Source organism: Lepisosteus platostomus, chromosome 10 (assembly GCF_059453375.1).
Source record: "Lepisosteus platostomus isolate fLepPlt1 chromosome 10, fLepPlt1.hap1, whole genome shotgun sequence".
NCBI lineage: Eukaryota > Metazoa > Chordata > Actinopteri > Semionotiformes > Lepisosteidae > Lepisosteus > Lepisosteus platostomus.
Window position 1 is genome coordinate 47,631,959 of NC_142620.1, and position 24,840 is coordinate 47,656,798.

Consider the following 24,840-nt stretch of genomic DNA (forward strand, 5'->3'; position numbering starts at 1 on the left):
ATTAACTGTCAAATACTTTGGCGACACATGCTGGGACAAGAAATTATACTTATTTCGCATTGTGCATATGCATTCTTGTGGTACTCTCCTAAACACAAAGTAAAACTGCATTATCTGCTCAACTTTCAAACCACTCTTAGAAGGGTAAAGCACACGTTGAATTGAAAATGAGTTGGCCAGAACAGGAATCCCTTCCAAATTATTTTTACTCAGAGCTGGCCATTCATTAGAAAGTTAACTGAACTGTAGAAATGATCACTAAAAGAAAAAAATATGTATACTGTACAGTCAAAGAAAAGTTGAGATTACTGAAAGTGTTAAAAGTGGTGAAGCAAAGCCTAGTTTGTAATGCAGATGTGGAATTCCAGAAGTAATGGTATATGGTTTGGTAAAAGAAGAAGAAAAACTCAATTAATTCCAATTTTGGAATAGACTCATAAAATGTAAGTGTGTTACAGGAGTTTTTATCAGTAGAATCAATCAAAGCTCAATATGCCTCTTTAATGGTTTGTCTCCTAAAAAAAACAATTATAAACTATATATTTGTATTATATGTTCAGTATTGTGTGTTGATTATGTGGGTGTGAGCACACATTTTAGAATGACAGATACAAATGTATTGAATTCCCTGATGAAATAAGAACAATAAACATCAAATAACTGTATCTATACGTTATTTACCGATTGAATAACACTTCTTGCTCAGAAAATTAAAGAAAATCCTAAATCCAATCCATAACTATTTGCCATGTGATGTTTTTTGTTCCTATTTTGTTGGGGCCTTTAAATGTAGAGGGCATTGTAGGTTCTTGTGTTTCTCTTCGCATTGCAGGTTATCAATTTAAGATTCATTCAGTTCTAGTATTCAGGTGGTCAAACATAAATTGCATTTGAAACTTGAAAACTGGACCTGCTTGTTTTCTGACAGATTGATACACAGGAAGGGGACAGTTGGCAAACCTGATCAAAAGGACCTAAACGAGAACATGGCAGCTACCCAGGGACTCAGTCACATGATCATGGAGTGCAAGAAGCTCTTTCAGGTAGATCATAGTCTTGATGTAGCTAGTAGTGGCTCAGGATTAACTGACCTGGACCAAACAGTTGGCAAACCTGAACCTTGTAGTATTGTTTTCCTTTGTTTATGTTATAATTAAGTGTTCAAACTTGTATTTAACACTCAACTATACTATAATTGTTTAAATAGAGGTTATGGGATCTCTGTTTTTACAAAGAACCATCAGAGACACCATTTTCCACAATATAACACCAGGAAGCAGGACAAATTATTTTAAAACAAAACATTTAATAAGAATTTACCACATTTTCATTCAACTTTATTTAAAACATTAAAATCTTAGTAGACATACCTCAATAGAATAAAAAATGTATTTGGTTTTTAATGTTATATTTACCAGTTCTTTTTTTCTAAAACAGATTCCTCACGATATGATGTTGCAATCCCGGAATTCCTACGTGGCTGCTGATGCACAGCCACTTCCTTTGGAGGAGCTTGGTGTTACCCTGAACAGAGAGCCTGGGTATTATCAGGCCTACTTAGAAGAGAGTATCAAAAGCCTGTTAAGAGAGTCAGCGGAGAAAATTAGAGGCTGGCAGAACACCCCTGGTCCTGAGAACACCGAACTGTCATACAAAAAGGTTCATACTGTATATGTTGTTTTTTTTTACTCTGCATTATAGTACATTAAGTGCACTACAAAGACCTTATTAGCCTGGGTTTGACTTTTAGCACAGTTTTAACTGATTTTTGTATGGGAGATTCATATTATTGATGATTTCAATCAACTACAAGTGAAAGTGTTGAAGAAGTTTCCACATTTGGAAATTTTAAAGAAATAAACAAGGATATGTTATTTGTATCTGGACAATTTACTATTGGCTTGGTTGCAACCAAATAAAGCTCCTATAGTCCAAAAACATGCTTGTTCTATAATAAATAAAACTTGTGTGAGTGTGTGTGTGTGTCTGTGTGTGCCCTGTGATGGACTGATGTCCTGTCCAGAGTGTATCCTGTCTTGAGGGGATAGGCTCCAGCTCCCCTGTGACCCTGAATTGGATGAAGTATGTAGAAAATGGATGGATGGATATAATTGCTCAGCTCATGAGTGTTGAGGCCCTATTCTAATTATTTGGTAAACAGTACAATAAACATAAGGTAATAAAACATTTGATATAGTGCTTAACATGTAACACTAACCAACCCTAAATGATGGATATAGACATTAAGAATTGATGTTATGGGTTCTATATGTTTTTGGTACATTTTCATCCTTACAAGGAAAGAATTTACATTGAAAAAGTAGGACACAAGTTACATTTTCTTGTGCACGTCTGCTTCAACTGGCACGTTTTTAAAAGGCAAAAAAATTCTCTAGTTGCTTGCCAGTTTTGGATCTTGAAATTGTGGTGACCTAATTCAGGATTTTAGATAGTTATGTGAAAACTGACAGTTTTTTCAAATTAATCTAAAAAATGTGCACCATATTGACTGTATTTCTGAAAGTACAGTGCCTTGCGAAAGTATTCGGCCCCCTTGAACTTTTCAACCTTTTGCCACATTTCAGGCTTCAAACATAAAGATATAAATTTTTTATTTTATGTGAAGAATCACCAACAAGTGGGACACAATTGTGAAGTGGAACGAAATCTATTGGATTTTTGAAACTTTTTTAACTAATAAAAAAATGAAAAGTGGGGCGTGCAAAATTATTCGGCCCCCTTGCGTTAATACTTTGTAGAGCCACCTTTTGCTGCGATTACAGCTGCAAGTCGCTTGGGGTATGTCTCTATCAGTTTTGCACATCGAGAGACTGAAATTCTTGCCCATTCTTCCTTGCAAAACAGCTCGAGCTCAGTGAGGTTGGATGGAGAGCGTTTGTGAACAGCAGTTTTCAGCTCTTTCCACAGATTCTCGATTGGATTCAGGTCTGGACTTTGACTTGGCCATTCAAACACCTGGATACGTTTATTTGTGAACCATTCCTTTGTAGATTTTGCTGTATGTTTGGGATCATTGTCTTGTTGGAAGATAAATCTCCGTCCCAGTTTCAGGTCTTTTGCAGACTCCAACAGGTTTTCATCCAGAATGGTCCTGTATTTGGCTGCATCCATCTTCCCCTCAATTTTAACCATCTTCCCTGTCCCTGCTGAAGAAAAGCAGGCCCAAACCATGATGCTGCCACCACCATGTTTGACAGTGGGGATGGTGTGTTGAGGGTGATGAGCTGTGTTGCTTTTACGCCAAACATATCGTTTTGCATTGTGGCCAAAAAGTTCGATTTTGGTTTCATCTGACCAGAGCACCTTCTTCCACATGTTTGGGGTGTCTCCCAGGTGGCTTGTGGCAAACTTTAGACGAGACTTTTTATGGATATCTTTGAGAAATGGCTTTCTTCTTGCCACTCTTCCATAAAGGCCAGATTTGTGCAGTGTAAGACTGATTGTTGTCTTATGGACAGACTCTCCCACCTCAGCTGTAGTTCTCTGCAGTTCATCCAGAGTGATCATGGGCCTCTTGGCTGCATCTCTGATCAGTCTTCTCCTTGTCTGAGCTGAAAGTTTAGAGGGACGGCCAGGTCTTGGTAGATTTGCAGTGGTCTGATACTCCTTCCATTTCAAGATGATAGCTTGCACAGTGCTCCTTGGGATGTTTGAAGCTTGGGAAATCTTTTTGTATCCAAATCCGGCTTTAAACTTCTCCACAACAGTATTACGGACCTGCCTGGTGTGTTCCTTGGTCTTCATGATGCTCTCTGCGCTTTCAACAGAACCTTGAGACTATCACAGAGCAGGTGCATTTATACAGAGACTTGATTACACACAGGTGGATTCTATTTATCACCATCAGTCATTTAGGACAACATTGGATCATTCAGAGATCCTCGCTGAACTTCTGGAGTGAGTTTGCTGCACTGAAAGTAAAGGGGCCGAATAATTTTGCACGCCCCACTTTTCATTTTTTTATTAGTTAAAAAAGTTTCAAAAATCCAATAGATTTCGTTCCACTTCACAATTGTGTCCCACTTGTTGGTGATTCTTCACATAAAATAAAAAAAATTATATCTTTATGTTTGAAGCCTGAAATGTGGCAAAAGGTTGAAAAGTTCAAGGGGGCCGAATACTTTCGCAAGGCACTGTACATGCATCCAAAATAGGGATTAAATATTTTGTGACATTCTCCTAAAATCATATGAGTTTTGGAACATTGTTATTAGAACTCATCATATGGGCATTGTATCAGTGTTGCCTGTCTTACAATTTTATTGAATTACATTTAGTTTCTTTGGCTTTTACGTGTTGGAATTGGTTGAAAAGTGCTGTCTTAGTTTACTGATGTCTATTGTTCGTTGGTGTCTTCTAACACTTTACATGGCTTCCGGAGCTTCAGAGAAAACAGGAAAAAGGATTATAAATTATTCTTTTTAAAATGAAAGACCCCATGGAACAGGTTACTTCAAATAAAGTCCTATAATCCTGATAATTCACTTTGCAGAGGGTGGTCTTTTTTATTGTACACGGTCTCAAGTAAGCTTTAGTCACATTATACATTTTTTACTTGAAGCAGTTCTCAACACTGACAGCTCTTGTTCAGGCTTTATGTACAGAAGAAAATGTAGGTTTTAGATTTCTGCAGAATTTAGGATGGTTAAAAACAAAATGTTCATTTGTGTATTTCCTTTTTCTTTGTAATTTCTGTAAAACAAGGACACGATGTGCCTTTTCATTGCAAACTAATGCAATTTGCCTTGTCTCTTGCATTTGCAGGTGGGTGATGGGCATCCCCTTCGTCTCTGGAAGGCCTCGACAGAAATTGAAGCCCCACCTGTGACAGTGCTGCACAGAGTGCTAAGAGAAAGGCACCTGTGGGATGATGATTTGCTGCATGGCAGAGTGATTGAGGCCCTAGACAAAAATACAGAGATCTTTCATTATGTGACGGACAGTATGGCACCACACCCCAGAAGAGATTTCCTTGTGCTCAGGTAGAAGAACTGCACAGTCCTATTACTGTATACATGAGTAGCACCACAGCCTAAACTGGCTGGTATTTTACCTAAAAAATGTATTTCCTACGGCTTTTACTGGTTCTAAATTATTCAGCTGTTACATATGGGAAGGTGACGATTCATTTATGTAAGAGCTGTTATTCATTTACACCCATATAGACACTCCTAAAAGAACTACTACTAATTTCTTGGTAGTGACCTTGACTATTTTTATAGATGTTGTTTAATTTTGATTTTAAAGCTCATTAACATGTGACTGGATTAAGGGAGTTTCTTTTTATGGAGCTCAGTCTTTAACTGAGATCTAATCTTTTTTTTTTACCCTTTGTACTGTATCTGGATTGTGACAGCCTCAATGACCCTTTATTAGGATAGAACAAGAACGCTTTTGTTGAGGGTTAATGAAATGACTTTCCCTTCTTAGTCATAACAGGTAGTCCTCGAATTCAAAACATATGTCTAAAACATTTAAAGTTACAAAACACCTTCAGATCTAGTGCAGAGTGATGTTAAAAAGAGACTGGAGATTTGACTTCCTTACATCTGCTGAAAAAGCTATAGCTTTGTTCAGACCCAGCATTTCCATCCATCCACTTTTAACTGCTTCTTCCAATCCAGAGCTGTGGGGGAGCAAGAGCTCGGCAAACAAAGGGCACAAGGCAGGGTATACCCTGGACATAACGCCACTCCATGACAGGGCAAACACAGACATGCACACACTCAAACCCAGGGCCAATTTTCCCAGAAACCAGTTAACCTACCAATGTGTAATATGTAATAATTTTGGACTGTGAGAGAAAACCCACGTGAACACGGGGAGAACATACCAACTCCCACTGCACTATCGTGCTGCCTACAAAACCTTTCTGAAATATATATAAGTTCAGTTTGGCTCTATGTGTATACTGTATAGTTTAATGCTTAACTCGATTTTGTTGTTGAGACCTGTGTGTTTTGTTCTGGGGAATACAGAAGGTACAGTAAGGTCTGAACAGAGCTGTCGGTGTGTGTTCTCAGGAAGTGGTGTAGTGACCTGCCAAAGGGGGCCTGTGTGCTGGTGTCCTCGTCGGTTGAGCATGACAAGGTGCAACTGGAAGGACGTCTGCGGGCAGTGCTGCTCACTTCACAGTACCTCATTGAGCCCTGTGGCGGGGGCCGCTCCAGACTGATGCACATCTGCAGAGCTGACCTAAGGTGAGCCAGGCAAAAGAGCATCCAACTGTTTTAGTCAGGCAGCCTGTCATGTCCCAGCATGAGAAAATCTTGTTGTGTATTCATAGGTTGCAGCAAAAGATGTATAAATATTTCTAGTTTGTGCACTTAAACCTAGTTATTAAATATATAGATTTACATATTTTTCTGACAGGGAAGAGAGCCAGTTGATAGTGCCATGTTTTTGTGCAGTATTTAAGTTTTCTGTGATGTCTTTTTTAAACCAGAACCAATTCTCAATAATATCCCTGAAGGCAGTAGTCCTACACGTTTTATAGGTGTCCTTAAATTATCAGTAACGTCAGACCTGGGGATAAAGGTTAAAGCCTTGCTTGAGTGAATAACCCCTTAGCTGTTGATGATTTAAGGAGATCTGAGATCAGGCTGCTGGCCTCAAGGACCAGACATGGGAAGCCAAGGAGGAGATTTAAACTGCTTTAACTACAAAACATTTGAGCCAAAAACCTTGACTCCAAAGTGAAAAACATACAGTATGAAGGTGAATTAAATAAGTTCTTGTTTTCAAGGTTTTTGTCTTAAATATTATAATTAAACATATAATCAAGTGCACACAACATATAAGACAAATATTATACATTTTTAGCAAAGTTTTAAGAAGGCAGAATTAAGTGAATCAATGATTGTTCCTGGTGTTTTCAGGGGCCGCTCTCCTGACTGGTATAATAAAGTGTTTGGGCATCTCTGCGCCGTGGAGGTTGCTAAGATACGAGACTCCTTCCCTGTATTAACTGCCAGAGGACCTGAAACAAAGCTGTAGAGTGACATGAAGATTCTTAAATCTGAAGATAAGAATCCCAGAACTGGATTTTTTTTGGTGAAACTCTTACTCTGATGCAGAGTGTGGTATTTTACTAGAAAGAAATGCAGCTTTGTTTTGATCGAATACCATAAGTGTTAACATTGGGCAATGTGAATATTTAACCATTATGCATATGTAAAGCTGCTCTTAGTCTGATTTCTGTATACCCCCTCAAACAACTTTAGTATTTTAAAATACATCCATGCCCCATGGGAAAACACCACACTGATAATCACCTTGGTGTTATTTTAGATTCCGAGGATGATAATTTGGTCATACAGCAGAAACAAAGAGGATATTATTGATTAACTCATGGAATTTTTAAAAAATGTGGTTTTTTACCTCACTTGTGGGATTCCATTAATTTTGGAGTGATATTAAGAACAATGCATACAGTATATAATATTTTAACAATTAAAACGATAAATCAAGCAACTAACAAAACACTGTGTGTTGCACACCTCTCTAATATTGGAAATGAGACATCTTTGGATAAAATATACATATATACTGTACTGTACACCCAATTTAGAAAAAATCTGTATTCCTCATGTAAGTTTATAAATTGATGCAAGGCATAGGTTTTATTGATGTCTTTTAGTTAGTTGTTTGCAACTTACAATTTCTGGATTGGTTATTCTCTTTCCTGTAAACTACAGCATTAATATAATCTAATGTATTCATCTTTGCTGCTGTGTCTTTATCTGTCTTACAGACAGTGGAAGTAGCATATTTTCAGAATATTCATGTATTTTTTATCTTGTACCAAAAGAAATGTTTAATGTTTTATATATAATTTCTAGATCTTTAACTAGTTACCCAACTTTGTCCCTTTGCTACAGAAATATTATACGGATCTTCTTTCATGTTGACTGCACTGCACACTAAATATGTAATATTAAATAATATATATATTATAATTGTAAAAAAGAGTAATATTCTGTAAAGGCACCTTTTTAATTAAATAGTCCATATTTTGGTTGTTTTAACTGTCTGCCATCGTTATTCTGTACTTTTTTTATTAAATGAATGATGTACTGTAGAACAGTGAGAGAAACCAACTCCGATTATAAATTAAATGTGAAGTTCTTGTTTAAAAATGTGGCAAGGATACTATTGTGTTTTGTCAGTGATTTTATTTCCCGTATTTTATAAGTCCTGATGTGCCCTAAACCCAAAGTTACTCGGTTACACCATGTCACCTTCATTGTTTTCTGAACCTTTTGCCAGTGAATTTGCAGAAAGCCCTGTAAACCAAAATGTATATTATCAGAATCCGTTCATTAAGTTCAATTTTAACAAAAAAAAACAGTAGCTTTTCTTTGGGGACTTTAAGCTGATTATCACAAAATGTTACTTCATGAAACCTCAAATATAATGATTTACTTCAGTCTGTCTTTTTAATCTTTTTATGGAATGAAACTTTTAAAGTTATATTTGCCAAAAGGATGCTTTAATGTAGCATCTGTTTATTTGGAAGCTTCACTTTGGATTTCATCTTGGGAATAAAATAGATAGACCTTCATCTTTCTTCCATGAATCTGAGTATCTTTTATTTGCCAACACTGATGTACAGTACATGGAACCTTTGATCTCTGTGATTGAAGAAGTCCTTAACTGATGTGGACATGCATCTATAAGTTGTATGTCTGAAAGAACATGTGTTTGTAAAATTAATGACGGCATGTGGAATACTTGATATTCTATATGTGACTAAGACTTTGACACTATTTACAGCGGGGAACAGGATATTTATTTATTCATCAGCACAAAAAGGACAGAAGCTGCTGTTTAAAGACAGGAGACTTTGTTTTCTCTTCTTTAAGGACTTCTAGGTAGTATTATCACAGACGCTTTCTGGTCTAGCATATCGGCTGTCACAGATTTAGCGCATGTGAAATTAATAAGAGACCTATAAGATAATTTAGAAACAATTTATTGAACCCGCAGCAGTATAACGGTGCTTAAAATTACTTGTTCTCCCCCCAACCATATTCTCGAATCAGAAAATATAGTGATTTTGAAAGTGTAAGAGGAAATACTCTGCATATAAAATGTCAGATGGTGGTTGAGCTTGGTCACAATTTTCTTTTTCTTGTATTTAAACTGATAGTCCTTTTTTCTTTTTTTTGTTGTGGGGGAAGGTATTGTTAGTTAATATTAGGCCATGTTTTTCACGAAAGCTGCCTCTTACTACATTATGGAAAATTCAGTCTTTTTAAAAGAAATAAATTGCACAATCAACATTTTAATGACATAATGTAATTCATCTGTCTTCAGTTTTAGTTTCATTAGATAAAATCTGATCTAATTAAAAAAATTAAATGAACTTTTGAGGTATCTTTATTAAATATAATAAGTACAATAAGAGATATTAAGTATTCATATATCCCATAATTTATAATGCCATCTTCTTGCTTTTAAAACACTTTAACCCTGAAATGTTTCAAAGAATGTGTATTAAGAGCAGCAGTTGTCATTTTTTTGATAATGATTCTTTGGCCCAATCATTTCTTACTTGGGACACTAGACATATCCTGGTTTGGAAAGGGTTTATTCCATGCTGGAAAGAAAAGAGGCACAATCTTTCTTAGCCTGTGTTGAAACATTGTGTCTCTTTTCTTTTCAGCATGGAATAAACCTTTACCTGTTCCTTTGCAGCCTACGCATGCTGACGCAGCTACCTACTTGAACGTATCCTGGTTAAGTCCCCTTACAGAGTTCCTCATTTCTACAGAGATGTGAAACAAGTCCTGTCATATCCTATATCTGCAAGTGTAAAAAGAAATCTTATTTTGTATGTTGCTTCACTGTAAATGGCAGCTATGCTTTCAAATTGTTTAAATAAATGCTATTAATTTCATGAAGTAAACTAAAATATATCTATATGTCCAATGTTAATTTAAAATAAAGACAGTACTTATAACTGACAGTATTACATTCCTTGTATAAAACTAACACATACTTTACTTATTTTTTTGCCTTTTTAAAAACCTTTTTTATTGTGTGCTGCTTCAATTCATTTTACATACAGTATATAGAGTCATGTTACCAAATACACTGCCAATGATAAGGTTAGTGTTGATGTATTTTCTTGAAGATATTTAAATTGATTATTTATGTTATGTCTTCTGTTCTAAATGAGTTTTTTTACTACCAATATGTATTGTATTGCTTTGTATGCAGCAAAAAATAAATGTTTGAAAAGGGAAGGTGTCTTTTCATTCTCTTTTGTCTTAATTTTTTTAACCAAGTAAAACATGTGGTATATCCTATATGCACCATGAATGCCATGTATATTGAATGGAACTTATTGGAATACGAAATAGCTTAATTTATGTAGGCTATTACAAACACCATGCAAACAAGAGCCATAGTAACCAGTGGTTGTTAAACTGATGGTCTGTGAAGAGACTTTATGCAAAAACTGTCTTGTTTAAAAATGTCTTTTTATTTTGCATTAGTGTTTTCCTGAAAATGTATAGGTTTCCTTTTGAATATATATACAGTTTGTATACAACTATTTTTACATCATATTATAATTATGCATAATTCACATTTAATTATACTTTTCATTATGTATCATAGAATAACATAACAATATACAGTGCTTTCACCAAATGTCATCCTTTTGTGATGTTCAAGCCTTTTCTGACCTAAAATCAAAAGTGTAAGTAAATGATAATCAAGTTGCACTATAAATAGCATATAACAACTACAATCCACAGCACAGTTTTACAACAAATGATCCTGAAATGCAAATAAAATTTTTAAATTTTTAAAATAACACCAGAAAATTTCATAGCATTGATAGAGCAAAATTAGTCTCTGTATACTGTACATGTAATGCACAGCTTACACCTCTTTGTTGAAAAAAATATATTGTCCAAATATACATCAAGGCTATTTACATTTTCAAGTTATTTATTTAGTAGTGCGAGGTTCCTCACAGAGGTAACATAAGACTTGTTTTCACAAGATTTAACAGAAATAATCTTTAACCATAGAAAAGGACACTGTCACTAACTGTTAAAGAGCGCACTAAGGGATTGGACTCTTTTCATCACTACATTTTAAGCTATTGGTTTAGTGATATAGAATCAAATCTAATTTCATTGTCTGAATGGAAAATAAAAATGGTTTTAAATAGGAGGTGTAATTATTCATTTTGTAATTAAGCTATCACAAAAGTGCAGGGCTCTTAACCCTGATGTCTCAAAAATTTCACTCTGGGCTTCAGCAATCTTGCTATTAAAGCTCTCCTTAATTGAAAGTTTCTCACTGATCTGTTGGAGAAGTGTAGTGAGACTGCTGTTGCATAATGGTTGCCATGCATTACCCAGGTGGGTACTTTATTTAAGTAGTGGATGAAATATCCTATACTGTATACAGTATGTAACTCGCTTTGGAATGAAACATGTTTTCTTAATGCAGTTAATGTGTAAACAGATTTTAAAGACTCCATATCCTCTTCACACTACCTGATATACTGTAGAATCAACATGTGTTTTCGCGAATATTTTACAGTACTCATTAATATGTAAAGCAAAAACAAATATTGTATTGCAATTGCTATGAATGTATAAGTTTGTATTACAAAGGTTTTCTTAAGCAACCAAGAACAGAATCAGTGGGGCAATTAATTAGGGAGCACCTACTGTATGAGTGCCCACAGTTGAAGCAATTTAATCTAGGTTGAAAGGAATGAAAATAGTGTTATCTTATTTTTTAAGGAATAAAACATCCCTGTAAATTACTAAAAAATATGTGTGACCTGTATAGAACTTTCTATTAGAGAAAACACAAAAGCTGATATGAAGATTATTTCAGCTATTGAAGTTCTCAGTAGCTGAGACTTCAAAAAAACATCTCTCCTGTTTAATGGTTCTAAGATCACCTGTTTGGATCACTTATGAGGCTTTCAGATTGCAGATTTGGAGGTAAGAATAACCAACTTACCTTTCATTTTTTTATTTTCCCCCCTAATTAAAATATTTTCCATTTGTTTGACTATAATTCGGGAATATATTGAAGATATTTACCTGTACGTTCAACCACTTGGTCTGGATATTCTGAATTTCTTGACCTGCAAGTTTAGATGTGCTATATATAGCATCAAGCTGTATATTTCGTTCTTTTTGCATCAGACCTATTTTCTGCTTTCCAGTTTTTACCATCCCAACATTTTGCATGCTAAATGTTCCTGGATGAGTTTAAAAACATGGTTTTGGTAGTCTTTGTATTGAAACTCTACTGGTAATAGTACAGTTCACAAGAGCTCAGTAACAACTTTACAAAACAACTTTTTTGTTTTGCATTGCAGGCTTCAAGCTTGCTTTATACTTTGAAAGAAATTGTGTAGTTTTATAATGTTTATACTGTATATATTGCTTGATGGTATGTAAATCAACTGTTTTTGCACAGGGCATACATAATTGTCTGTGATATTACTCATGCAGGATAGTTCTCAGTAGACTAATAAAGCTACAGAAATCAGGATGACTAATGACATGGAGAAAGAATGTGAATTTTAGTGAATAAAGACTATAAAACTTACACCATAACTAAATCTTCTATTTTTAAAATTCACATTACGTGTAATCTTTTTTTCTTTGGAGAAAACATTTTATTACATAGATTGATAGCTTAGGCTTCAGATCTTTCCTATGTTTCAGGTCTTAGCTCTTAAGCAATTACAGAATGTTGAAAATTTGATTTGTCCTCTACATACAACAGTATAAAATGGGTTTAGAAAGAGCATGCACTGTTAAGAATGTTGCTATAGAAAGGATGGATGTACTTAAAAGCATAAAGACTATTAGCAGGCTTTTAGTCTTGGTAAAGGACATGGTAAACAAAGCCTATGCCAGACAGTGGGATTGCACTCTTATCTGAATCCCAGTCAGTCAAAAGGCACACACACACATAGACACAATTTAGAGACCTTAATCAACCTAACAAACCAGTTTTTCATAGGTCAAGCACCTCTCAAAAATTCATGACCCCAGTCTGAAATTGAACCCAGAACCAAAGATCAGTAAGGTAGCAGTGCCAACTGCCTCACGCCTCACCACCATTCCTCCCTGCTTTTAGGTACAAATTATTTTGAAAAAATTGAAATGAGCTTGACATTCTTGCTAAAATAATAAAAACTGGAAAGCTTCTTATTTAACCAAGGTTACAGTGAATATTGAAAGCAGCAAAAGACACAAATGAGGCACTTACTGTATTAACTGACCCTAACATGTAAGTGTAATTAATATTACAATGGAGGGCAGCAATGTAACAGGTTCAAATTGGCAAAGCCAAGAACCCAGAGTTAATATAGTGGCAGGTTTCAAATGACTAAAGCCAAATTGTACTGCAAGTAAAAGTCAATTCCAATTATTTTCATCATTCTGACATACCATGGAGCATTTCCTCAGAATGTAAATCTTGGCTTTTTCTACACTTTGACCAAGTGTCACTAATGCTATTGTATTTTAAACAGATGGATATCAAAATTTATTAGTGAAATGTAAAGCCAATTGGCTAAGAATTGGGACTTCTTTTAACTTCACTTGAAACTATCACATTTTTCAGTTGTTAGAAATGTCAGGTAAAATCCTGCATATCTGTATGTGTGGCTGGTGGTGGGGTGAAATAAAGCCTTATAAAGTAACAATAAACTGTAAGGCTATGTACTTGTTTCAGAAATATTGGATTGTTTTCCAAAAAACTCTTTGCTTTTAAAAACAATTATTATTCTTTTTTTGAGTTTCATTTATTGCTGTTATCTTGGTCCACAGGAATTGAATCTAACCTTTTCTCCTGGTATTGTGGTGTATTGGCTTACAGTATTGTTTATATCTCATTATTAATTCTATATTGAGCATACCTCTAAATTAAAAGTATTGGGTTTCAAAGGAAAGCATAGTGGATCTGGAAATACATTATTTTGTAGCTAGTATTGACATATTTTTTATTTGTTTAAAAATACAGCTAATAAACCATTGTTGTTTTGCTGAGCTCCCAAATGTGTTTTTAATTTAACTTTCAGCCTGATACAAGAAATAATGATAAAACCGTGATGCTGATTTCCTCTTTGGGTTACTCAAACGATAAAAAGCACATCAAGTTGTCGATGGACTACAAGTAGTGCATAGACTTTTAGTAAAAACTGTTGTGGCTTGCAGTTGACCATAATTGAAATGCAATTTACACCTGTAGTTATACTGTATATATTATTACATTGGAAAGGACAAACGTTACACAATGTTGTATTTACACCATTAACGAAATTCTCTTTAGAGGCTTACAATGGATCTTCTAACTGGCAAAACCATACCAAACCAATATTTTCTACTGTAAATTTAAGTGATAGAGTTACCTCAGGTGATTCTACACACTGATGTAGTCCTCCACTGTTGGCATCTGTGGAGTCTCATAAATACTGACTGGAATTCTTGAGAATCAATTTTCTTCAGTCCTCCCCAAGCCTGCGAAGGACTTACTGGGACTGAATATTTATTAACATGGACAGCAAAGCTCACATCTAAGCCTCTTGCACAGGAAGCAAAGCATAAAATCCTTCCTTACTGTTCCAAAGATTCAAAGACTAGTTTTTTGGGCATTTGTTTATATGAGCAGGATGGGTAAGACAGATCATGGTACAGTATGCCCAATTACATTTTGATAATTAGTTTGTCATACTTTTCTGACTATAGCTGAATAAAGACCATCTGCTGCTGCCAAGCTAAAGGAAAGAAAATGTAGGGAGAGGCAGGCAGGTGAAATCAATGTCACTACTGTATGTTTCTGTTCAGTTTGACACACCTTGGGTTTATTCAATTTCTTTGGTTGATTTGGGAACTGATTTTTTAACATGGATTCTCACTCTGGTTTGAATCAGCATTCGTGTAAAAATATGATAGCACATCCTGCAATCCGGCACTTGTCATCCCAGTCATTTGCTGTACCTACGGGGCATTCGTGTGAGTGGTGATCATGGAAATGCTGTGACGGGTCTCTTTGACTCCCAGCTTCTGCCACTTCATCTCAAGGCAATGCTTCAGTTGTTCTTGGAATGAAGCAGTCGTGATGGTGTAGAGGATGGGGTTTAGGGCACTGTTGATGGGCAAGATGAAAATCACAACCCACAGGATTATTGTACCTACAAGTGTGAAATGAAATAGAAGACAAAAGGAGTCTTATAAAATAGCAATTCACCTTAAAAGCAAAGCTGTATACTTTAAAAATATATATTGAATTTTTAAAAATGACATATATCTAAAATTCTAAATTATATTGTGTTTCTAAGTTCATAAGAATATAATTCCTTTTTTTGTGACCTATCAGTTTCTTAACAGTATTTTTATCATTTCTGTTCTGAATTGAGGTTTACTTGAAAACCAATTGATCAATACATGTGTCCTTACATTACAGCCATCAATCTAGACATCAGATGCAATAACGGCCCTTCTGAAACTGTTAATGCCATGTGTAAAATCCAGAATAAACAGGCACAAAAAAGCTTTAAAATAGACCAGAAATCCAAGCCAACAAAATTAGTGTTCTGACAAATCAATCAATAACTAAATGTCAATTTAAACTTAGTTTGCTAAAACAAATAAACAAATTCAAAACAAAGAGCAGAACTATTTTGTCTGGACATGTTACCTGTAATTTCCACTTGTAACAGTGAGAGGATTTTGAGCAGAAAAATTGGTATCCAGCATAAAGCATCAGTGAACACAATGAAGAAGAATCGCTTGGCAATGGCCACCTCCCGATTAAAGACACTTTGCCTTGCTGTTTTGGCACCAGTTTTCCGCACTGAATAAAACATGCTGGTGTATGAGAAGACAATGGTGATGAAAGCAAAAAGATTCAGGCCTGAAAAAGAGAGAAAAGTGCAGTGCTTCAAATATACAATGATTAAAAAAAACAGAACTCATGTTTTGTACACCAATAGAAGAATATCCCACATTGCTTGCAAATGCTAAAATTTGCAATTAAGACTTTTTATAAAAACACCTTTCAAAAGCATCAGGATATTGGATAGAATTCGTAAACATTTTCAAAATGTGCCAAACATAATTGCTATCAATAATACTGATTATACAGTAATAATAATACTCGACTATACTGTTTTCATATTATTACTGGCTTCAGTGAAGGTGTTGGCTTTAGACTTGGACTGACCATTTTCAGTCCTAAGGACTCCCTAAACCTGTTCATTTTCATTTTATCTAATCTCCACTATGTAATCAAGCCTTTAACTGCTTAATTTCAAAGTCAAATGTCAAACCTACTGTTACAGTAGGTTATATAATTGACCTAATGAGATTACTTTATGGTTTAAAAGTGTGTGCGTGTCTGTGTTTGCATTTGTGTGTGCCATCCAGTGGACTGGTGTCCTATCCAGAGCATAGCCTGCCTTGCACCTGTTGCTTGCCCTGATAGGAGTTAGAGAACTTTATTTATAACCTGGGCAGTTGTTGGTTCAAATATCAAGTGTGTACTGCTGTTATACTCTAGTAAATTACTTTTCTCAGATTACTAAAGTAAATACAGATGCTGTACGAATGTAAGTTGTTTTGGGTAAAAATACCAGCCAAATAAATGATTAATAATAGGTGTTGAAGAGAAAGCTCAATATTCTCTTATTAAAAAGTGTTTCAATCTCAACCACTGAAGAGAAAGAGGATTTCTTCCCATTTCATTTTTCTTTGCATGAAAACTTTTGTTTGTATTTCATCTAGAGAAGGTGTAAATGCAGTCTTTCATTTGACCTTATCCATTGCAGGAAATGTTAAGTTGAGTGAGAGATAACCTTTAAAGCTTCAAATGGTTGAATTCAATCTTGCACGCTGGATGATGAAAATCCTATAATGATTATGGCATGTCTTGGAGTAAAATAAGATGAAATGGAAACTTAATCCGTGAACAAAAGAACACATCCCTCTTAAACTTTATCCTGAACTGCACAAACAGCCCTAAGGACTTCTCTATTCAGGTCTCTTACCAAGAAATATTCCAGTCGAGTAGCTCCTGGCTCCTGGTTTTTCTGTGAGATCAGAATGCAGAGGGAAACAGACTCCATTCCTTCCATAGTAATTTCCAAAAGTGTTCTTGTCCCAGAAAGGGATTACAGCAATGATAAAGCCCAGAATCCAAATCGCAATGAGGGTTGAAAGAGTCTGTTTCTTCCCTGCTCGGTAATTGTGAAAAGGGAAGACAATGCACAGGTATTTCTCTAAGGTCATGTAGGTCAGAAGCATCACAGATACTTCTGTTGAAAGCATGGCCAAAGAACCAATCAGCTGACACTGCAAGCTTTCCATCCAGTGCTGAGCATGTCTGTTATATTCACCACAATATCTAATATCATAGGCTCCAATGAAGAAGAGATAGACTCCCATCAAACAGTCTGCACCTGGGAGATAAACAGATCAGAATTGTTATTCTTATATATATATATTTAAGTGGTAAGTGAAATTCATCCCTTTTTGGTAATAACTTGTTTTTTTTTTACACATGCCACTTCAATCATCTTCATCTACAGTTTTGTTTCAAAATAAAAAAGAGAAACCATGCAAATAAGTGGGACATGGGAGTATAATATGACTAACTGTTCTCTGATTAAAACCTTTTTCATTAAGTAGCTGCATGAGAACATTTTGTATACTGGTAAACAAATCGCTTTTAGAGCACAGACAACATTGTGGAGGTCAGAGCTGTTTTATACAGGGCAAACAACACCTGTGCACTAGCTTGGTCCAGTTGTACATTGTCATTTTGTCGGAGAGTGAGAGCACAATCTTCTACCTGCAAGGGTTTGCTTTGATCTTTTACTTGATCTTCTGACCTACCCACAGACGCCATAGAGAAGTTAGCCAAACCCTTCAGTCCGCCTTGGGGTAAATAGTCATCAAACAGTGAGAAAAGACTCTGTAGTGTTGTGTCTTCCTTAAGTCTACCATTGTAAATATCACACAGTTGTGTTACAAATACACATGCAAAAAAAGCAAACTTTGTAATCTGTGGAAAACAGGATGATTTTAGTTCGTAGTGATGAATTTAAAGGTTTGATTGTATATTCAATTAACTTTTTTGGCATTGACCAAAAAAACCTGTTAACGCAAAATCTGTTCCTCTTGTGTTATACCTTGTTTTCGCATTTGGATGGTGCATTTTCTTGAATCCAGATTGTTTTTGATTAATTTTGGCCCCAGCACCTCTCTCCCAGAATGCAGATTTACTCACAGCATAGAGATTTGATGGACATAGTGTGATGTCTGTTCTCTGAAGCAATGCAGGACCGTAGGCATATCACAAATACGTTTCCAAAACAGATTATGCAGGCCACAACCCACACAAACACCCGAAGGATTATATTAGCCAACAGGTTCTCAAACGATGAGATGCCATCTGTGTTCGGCTTACAACTGCGAACGTTGGGGGAGTATCCACAGTACTCAAACTTCTTAAAATATCTAAATGAAGCCACAGAAAAAGCAATGGTTCAGTAAATCGTTAAAGCATCGTTATATATTATAATCAGATAAGTTACTCAAGCAAATAACCACAGACAATTAATTCTTGTCATATTTCTTCTTCAAGGTACAAATTAAGAATTATGAGGCATAGTATTATGGGAATACTATGCCAGATACTTAATTTTTAATGCCTCACTTACATGTGTGAAAGATTTCCAAGAGAACGAAACATCCGATTACTGATGTTTGGAATTTCAATTCCTTCCATACCCCTAAAAGTTAACACAAATTAACACACAGCTTTTAAGACATACTCATATACAAGTATTGCTTGTTATGGGTAAAGCATTCACTCTGCGTGATTAAATAAACGTTTAGTGTTTTTTTGTCTTTAAGCCACAATTATAATGTACTGTATGTGCACCAATGCATTGTTATTGTATACTGTAAGTCACCAGCAAAAAGTGTTCCTCCGTTAAAAACAGCTAAAAACTAATCACTAGAAAGAAAACCCCAAACATATATTTTCTGACAGTTTATCAGCCTCCAGTTTGGTAAAAAAAACTCTGTTTCAATCCAAACAGGGTTTTTACATGGTTTATTTGAATGCGGAACAGGAACTCTGCCAGGAGATCGAGCAATTACTGTAGATATTTTCACATTTTTTTTATCTTCAACCCTTTAACTAAAATAGGGAGAGAACTGGATATTAAAACAGTACAGTTCTAGTGGGAAAAAGGCAGGGGATTTGGAGTCTAAATGGAAAAAATAGGACTTGAGATGTGTATGGATTTAAAAAAATATTCTGCTCACCATGAGTTTTTGCCCATTACTCTAGTTTCCTTCCACTTTCTATATACAGTATACTGATGGAAAAAAGAAATGCAACATTTTGTCAAATGAGAATACTATAGTTATAGCTTCTGTACTTTCACTAAAAGTTGTCCATTTGTTTTAAGCCCTCTGACCAGCAATACAGCTTGTTCAGTGAAGCACTGCAACTTGCCAATCACACGAAGCTCATTAGGTGCACTTTTACCCAATGAGGTCCAGGTGGAACAATGCCTGATCAGGTCACCTTTAAAAAGGCCTTAATTCAAAGCTTAGGTCACTGCAAGAAAAAGGCCACACTTAGTCAGTTTTCTGTGCATTCCATAATGCCTTGAATGTCACCAGAAGCAAGAGAGAGGGCCATTGGCATGCTGCAGGCTGGCATGTCATGTGCCAGCGTTGCCAGACACTATGGAGTAAGCCGTTCCATTGTGTCCTGACTGCAGAGAAGGTTATAGCAGACCTGCAGGACAGATGACCGTCCAAGATCCGGTCACCCTCGAGTGACCACACCAAAGCAGGACCCACACATCAGACTGGTCCATCTGAGAGATTGTTTCAGATCTGCTACCCGTACTGCTGCTGAAACTGCCGGCAGACACAATGCCTGCATCAGTGACAGGACAGTGAGGCTCCATGCTGCTGGCCTCAGAGCAAGGCGACCTGTCAGAGGCCCTCTGCACACACCTTCTAGACGTCACACCCGACTGGCTTGGGCCAGACAGAGGCTGCGATGGACTCAGGTCCTCTTCACAGTCACTCTTCAGCCTGAGTCACTCTTCAGCCTGTTCCACGCAGACGGAAGGGCCAGAGTGTGGAGGAGGAGGTGTTTCTTTTTTCCATCAGTATGGCTATGTTGGTGTCTCTAAATTACCCCTGTTAGATGGTGTGTGTATCCTGCAGTTACTGGCTTACAAAAATGGTGTAGTCCTGACTGAAGTGGGTAATTTCATCATAAGTTAGGTTACCATGACCCTTTCAAAAATAAGCAGCTTTTTGATAATGGGTAGACAAATTCAATTTGGAAATATACATCAAAACTGGTAATTGGTTGTTATAGAGCTAATGGGTTTTATTATTAACAACTGTTGGTTAGCTGCCAGTACTGACCCAATATAAAATGTGTTTTGTTTTTTGTCTTTCAGCTCAAATGTAAAAATGTGAAATTTAACATACACAGACTACTTACAGTGACTGCAAATTGACAAAGTTGTCAAACTGGTCTTCATAGATGTGAGTCAAAGGGTTGTGAGAAATGTTCCTGAAAAAAACAACACAAAATGTAGTATGGGATCATGATGTTTTAAGGAATAAATACAAGAATCGAATCTGCTTTGTTGTACAGTATGTTCCAGATGTGACTTGTCAATTAAGGTGACAGATAGTAGCTTATAACAGACAATGCAAGAATTGATGAGAAGGAAATTATGGCGAATAAACACATTGTAGTCTTAATTATTTGCTGAAATGTTTGTATTCCATATTTTGAATAATAATGACTGCTAACATAAAGGAAAAATAATAATGAAGCCACTGTGATTCTCTAAGGACAAAGTTTTTAATGAAAATGGATCATTGAATGGAATAATGAACATATACAGTAAAATAATTTCAGGTGAACACCCATAAAAAATGCTGTAATAATATTTTAAAAATCTCATTATTACATTCGAAACCCTAAAAATTATTTGCCATCATTATTTACTTTTTAGTTTAATGCATAGTCTACAGTATATCACAGAAAGCTTGAACATTTAGCAATGTTGCTGTGCAAACTTTAGATTACATTTTTTCCTTAGGATTTGATTAGGAATCTTATATTTTTTTCACTGATTTGTTTTTATTTTTTTCTTTATATTTAGCTAAATGTATTTGTAGTATTTAGCAGCTAGTTTTTTAAGCTATACAATGTGCTGCTACAATAGTGTAGCAAAAAAGTATTCTTAGGATGGAATTTTCCTTCTTGAAAACTAGCTTTTCAAACAGCGGTTTGGAAAATAATTCTGTGAAAATACTTACAGCTGCTTCAGGTTGTGAAGGTTTCTGAACAAGGATGGAGTCAAGTCTTGTATCCTATTGACAGACAAGTCTCTGAAATACGAAGACAAAGTACTAAATTATGCATGAAAGTAAAGTGTAAAAGTGAAGACATAATTAGGCTGAAATAGGTAATTGTGACAGTGACCTCTCATTATAATCTGACCTCTTTCACATTTGAAATTGAGGAAAATGAGAAAGGACATCATTATTTTTTTTCTGTATTTCCATGTTAGTGCAAGAGTATCAATACACTCTATGATTGATGCCTCATGGTATCCTTTTCACCTTTGGCTTTTCACCTTTTAGTTTAATTCTTTCAGCCTTACAGTTCTATTTGGTAGGGTGACTTCCTTTCTTTGTTGCCTAATTTGTAACTTCTCGTTAGCCACTGCATAGCACTCTTAAGACTAGCAAGGCAACAGATGAGGTGATGAGGAACCACAGAAGTTTATTTTGTATTAAAATGGGCATAAAATAATATTTGTACATAGAGAAATTACATTGTGGGACTACACCCTGGAGATAACATGGAGGAATACTGATTTGTATGTTTACATATATATTTGGTTTAATATACTCTGTGTGCAAAAATCATTTTTAATTTTTCTGTTCTTCTTACTCATTTAATCATTGTAGTTGTTTTTCCATCTGGTAGTTAGCAGTGATTGTTTTTAGTACAAAAAACAACATTTCAGGTTTATGAATGCATAGAGAGGAGGAAATGTTGAGGAAGAAGAACAACTGATGATGAGTCCTTCAAATTTGCTTAGTAAATGTGATCGTTTAACTACTGTACAACAGCACTTCATGTTGGTTGCTCATGCAAATTTTAGCTTTTAATGAGTAGAAATAGACTACAGATAAGGGTTGAATTGTTTTTTCAAACCCTGGGTTGTTTTTATTAGAGATGTACTGTAAGAATGTGTGTTATAATTACTGCTCTTCGCAATTTATATTAATGATCTACATTCTGTTATAAATTGTAAACTGGTGAGGTTTGCAGATATGACCAAGGCAAAAGGATTAGAAAAGCTGTAGAAGATACAGAGGAAATTCAAAAAGATTGTTAGCACAATGTATAAGCAGGCAAATACCTAGCAATTAACTATGATAAATTTCATCTGCCAAGTAATACATTCATGGAGCAAAAAAGATATATTTAAAATGCCAATTAATGAGATATACAGTAAGAAGAAGCTATGTATGAAAAATACTTTGGTGATTTAAAATGAAATAATTTCCATATTCTAGACAGTGTGGGGAAGCAAGAAAAAAAGGTAGAATGTTAGGATATATATTTAAAAGTACAGCATTTAAATCAAGGACCAAATATGTAAGTACTGTAAATGTCAAAGACCTAATCTAAAATAGTGTCTACAATATTCGTCAACATACAGTATTACAAAAACATATATTGCTGCAGTCTAAATATTTTCCTGAGCTAAAAGGAATGTCCTACACTGACTGACTAAAATAATAGAAGGTTTTTGAAGGTCTTGAAAAAAAACAAATCAGGGTGGGCACAAGTGTCTGCATATACAAAACTGACAATGGCTTAAAAAAGTAGAATCCAGTAGGTTTCATTATAATCTTTTTCAGTACAACCACAAATGGAACTCACTCTAAAATTCCCAAACTCCTACTACTAGCCAAGTAGTGCACCCACATAATAATTCTACTGTTAATTATTTACCAATTAACCAGTAATTTCCAAATTCATCCCCACTGTGACTATAAATTCTGATCCATATAGCAGGCTTTAGTGGCAGGTTGCCTGTAACTTCAGCTCTTTTCTAAGGTGAACTGCCACAGTGTTGACTGCGTCAACCCAATTGACATTTTCAGACTCTAAAGTGAAAGACAAACCAGAAGACACAAGTGGAAACTAGGGGAGCATTTGAACCTGAGATCAGGTAGCATTTTTTTAAGTTGTGACTTTCTGATGGTCATACCCATATACGTCTATAAAGACATGGAATGATTAGCCACCAGCAATGATATGAGTTAGATTGGCTTAATTTACACCTCTTATTTGCAACCTCCCTTACTTGTTACTGTGTTCTTAAATGCACAGTGTAAATTGTTTAGGCTGGACTGTAATTTTGCTTTCAGCATTGGAATTGAATTGAAGTGGCTCTTGGTGTCATATTGGTCCTTTATTATAATATTTACTTGGGATTTTTTTTTCTCTTACTCCTCAAAATTGCATTATACACTACAGGGGTGACATACAGAACAACGCAAGAAAGAGGCTAACGGAAATTCCTTACTTTTTTTCAGAAAGCTCATAGAAATGAAGATAAAGCCACAATCATGTGCGTTTTTCATGTCTTAGATACAGCACATAAAACTGAAGGGTCATAGAAATGCCAGAATTAGGAAAAATGAGATGCAATAGGTGGAAAGCAGCTTCCAGAGCAATGTGGATAGTGGTTGACAGATACATTATTCTCTAGGTCTATGTTTCATTTCCACTCAGAAAAGTAATGGAGATTGTTTTGATGACAGATAAGAGTTCTTGACAAAAGTATCTTTTAGGAGCTGAAATAGAAAAGGAAGGTGATATTTTTAAATTAACATTTTAATTTAATAAAAGGTAACAAATTCAAGACAGAGGACTTACAGATCTATTAGCTTGTGCATTGTGGAAAATGTTCCTTCTTCAATCATTTGTATCTGGTTCCTGCGTAGCGCTCTGAAAAAGGGCAAAAAATATTAGATATTTTCCTTCCTATGATTGGTTTTACTCCACAATGTGGCTTTTTTGTGTAGTTATTGCCTTGCATTCATTAAAGTTAAAAGTAAAAGGAAAAAGTTATAGGAGCATCTGTGCATTCTACCATCAAGTCTACCACCTATACAATTATAGTTCAATGGAAATTGAAAAGGATTAAAGATAAAAGATAATGTTAAAGATAGGTGGAGAAAGTGGGGATCATTGCAACTTTCTGTAATCCTACCATGAAAATCAAGATGACTTGCTTGATATTTTTCTTAGTCTTTTTTTAGGCAACAAATGCACTAAACATATGCGCTTTATTGACCTTTGACTTTGACTTCAGGCAACTCCTGACCTGTAAGTAACATCTGACTTTGGAGTAAGGGGCAGTATACCAGCTACTTCTCCCCCACATCATCAAATGAATCCAAAAAAGGCAGGTAGAGGCAAGGGAGGAAGAGACCAATTAAAACGACCATTGGGGGTAATTGATAAAACCTCTTCCTTGCAATTCTTTGATCATTTACTAATTACCAAAAAAAGTAATGGGCTCTGTGCAGGTAATGAAATTCTCATATGCACATGCTAAGCAGAGTTCAACAGAAATACACAAACAAACTGATATGTGTTTACCTATAAACCATATAAAAATCAGTGATACAGTAGCTGCAGAAGGTGTCTTAAATATGAGGTACCTTAAATACAATACAC

The 24,840-nt window shown here is 35.4% G+C and overlaps 2 protein-coding genes across 7 annotated transcripts in view; one reads left to right on the forward strand and one right to left on the reverse strand.

The window, feature by feature from the left end:
- Positions 1 to 10,271, forward strand: part of stard8 (StAR related lipid transfer domain containing 8) — an 83,560-nt gene extending 73,289 nt beyond the window's left edge. For all 6 annotated transcript variants that reach the window (XM_088596790.1, XM_088596792.1, XM_088596791.1 and 3 more), the window contains 5 exons: positions 929 to 1,043; positions 1,438 to 1,659; positions 4,786 to 5,003; positions 6,045 to 6,221; positions 6,900 to 10,271. In XM_088596790.1, coding sequence (XP_088452916.1) covers positions 929 to 1,043; positions 1,438 to 1,659; positions 4,786 to 5,003; positions 6,045 to 6,221; positions 6,900 to 7,017 — 850 coding nt within the window. In that variant the 3' untranslated portion in view covers positions 7,018 to 10,271. The remainder of the gene's footprint in view (positions 1 to 928; positions 1,044 to 1,437; positions 1,660 to 4,785; positions 5,004 to 6,044; positions 6,222 to 6,899) is intronic.
- A 3,362-nt stretch (positions 10,272 to 13,633) lies between these two features.
- The window catches only part of rxfp2l (relaxin family peptide receptor 2, like), a 47,872-nt gene continuing 36,665 nt past the window's right edge, over positions 13,634 to 24,840 (reverse strand). The window contains exons 11-18 of the mRNA XM_088596797.1: positions 24,034 to 24,105; positions 21,390 to 21,461; positions 20,560 to 20,631; positions 18,740 to 18,811; positions 18,307 to 18,536; positions 17,066 to 17,476; positions 15,718 to 15,933; positions 13,634 to 15,211 (exon numbers count right to left, since the gene is read on the reverse strand). Coding sequence (XP_088452923.1) covers positions 15,018 to 15,211; positions 15,718 to 15,933; positions 17,066 to 17,476; positions 18,307 to 18,536; positions 18,740 to 18,811; positions 20,560 to 20,631; positions 21,390 to 21,461; positions 24,034 to 24,105 — 1,339 coding nt within the window. The 3' untranslated portion in view covers positions 13,634 to 15,017. The remainder of the gene's footprint in view (positions 15,212 to 15,717; positions 15,934 to 17,065; positions 17,477 to 18,306; positions 18,537 to 18,739; positions 18,812 to 20,559; positions 20,632 to 21,389; positions 21,462 to 24,033; positions 24,106 to 24,840) is intronic.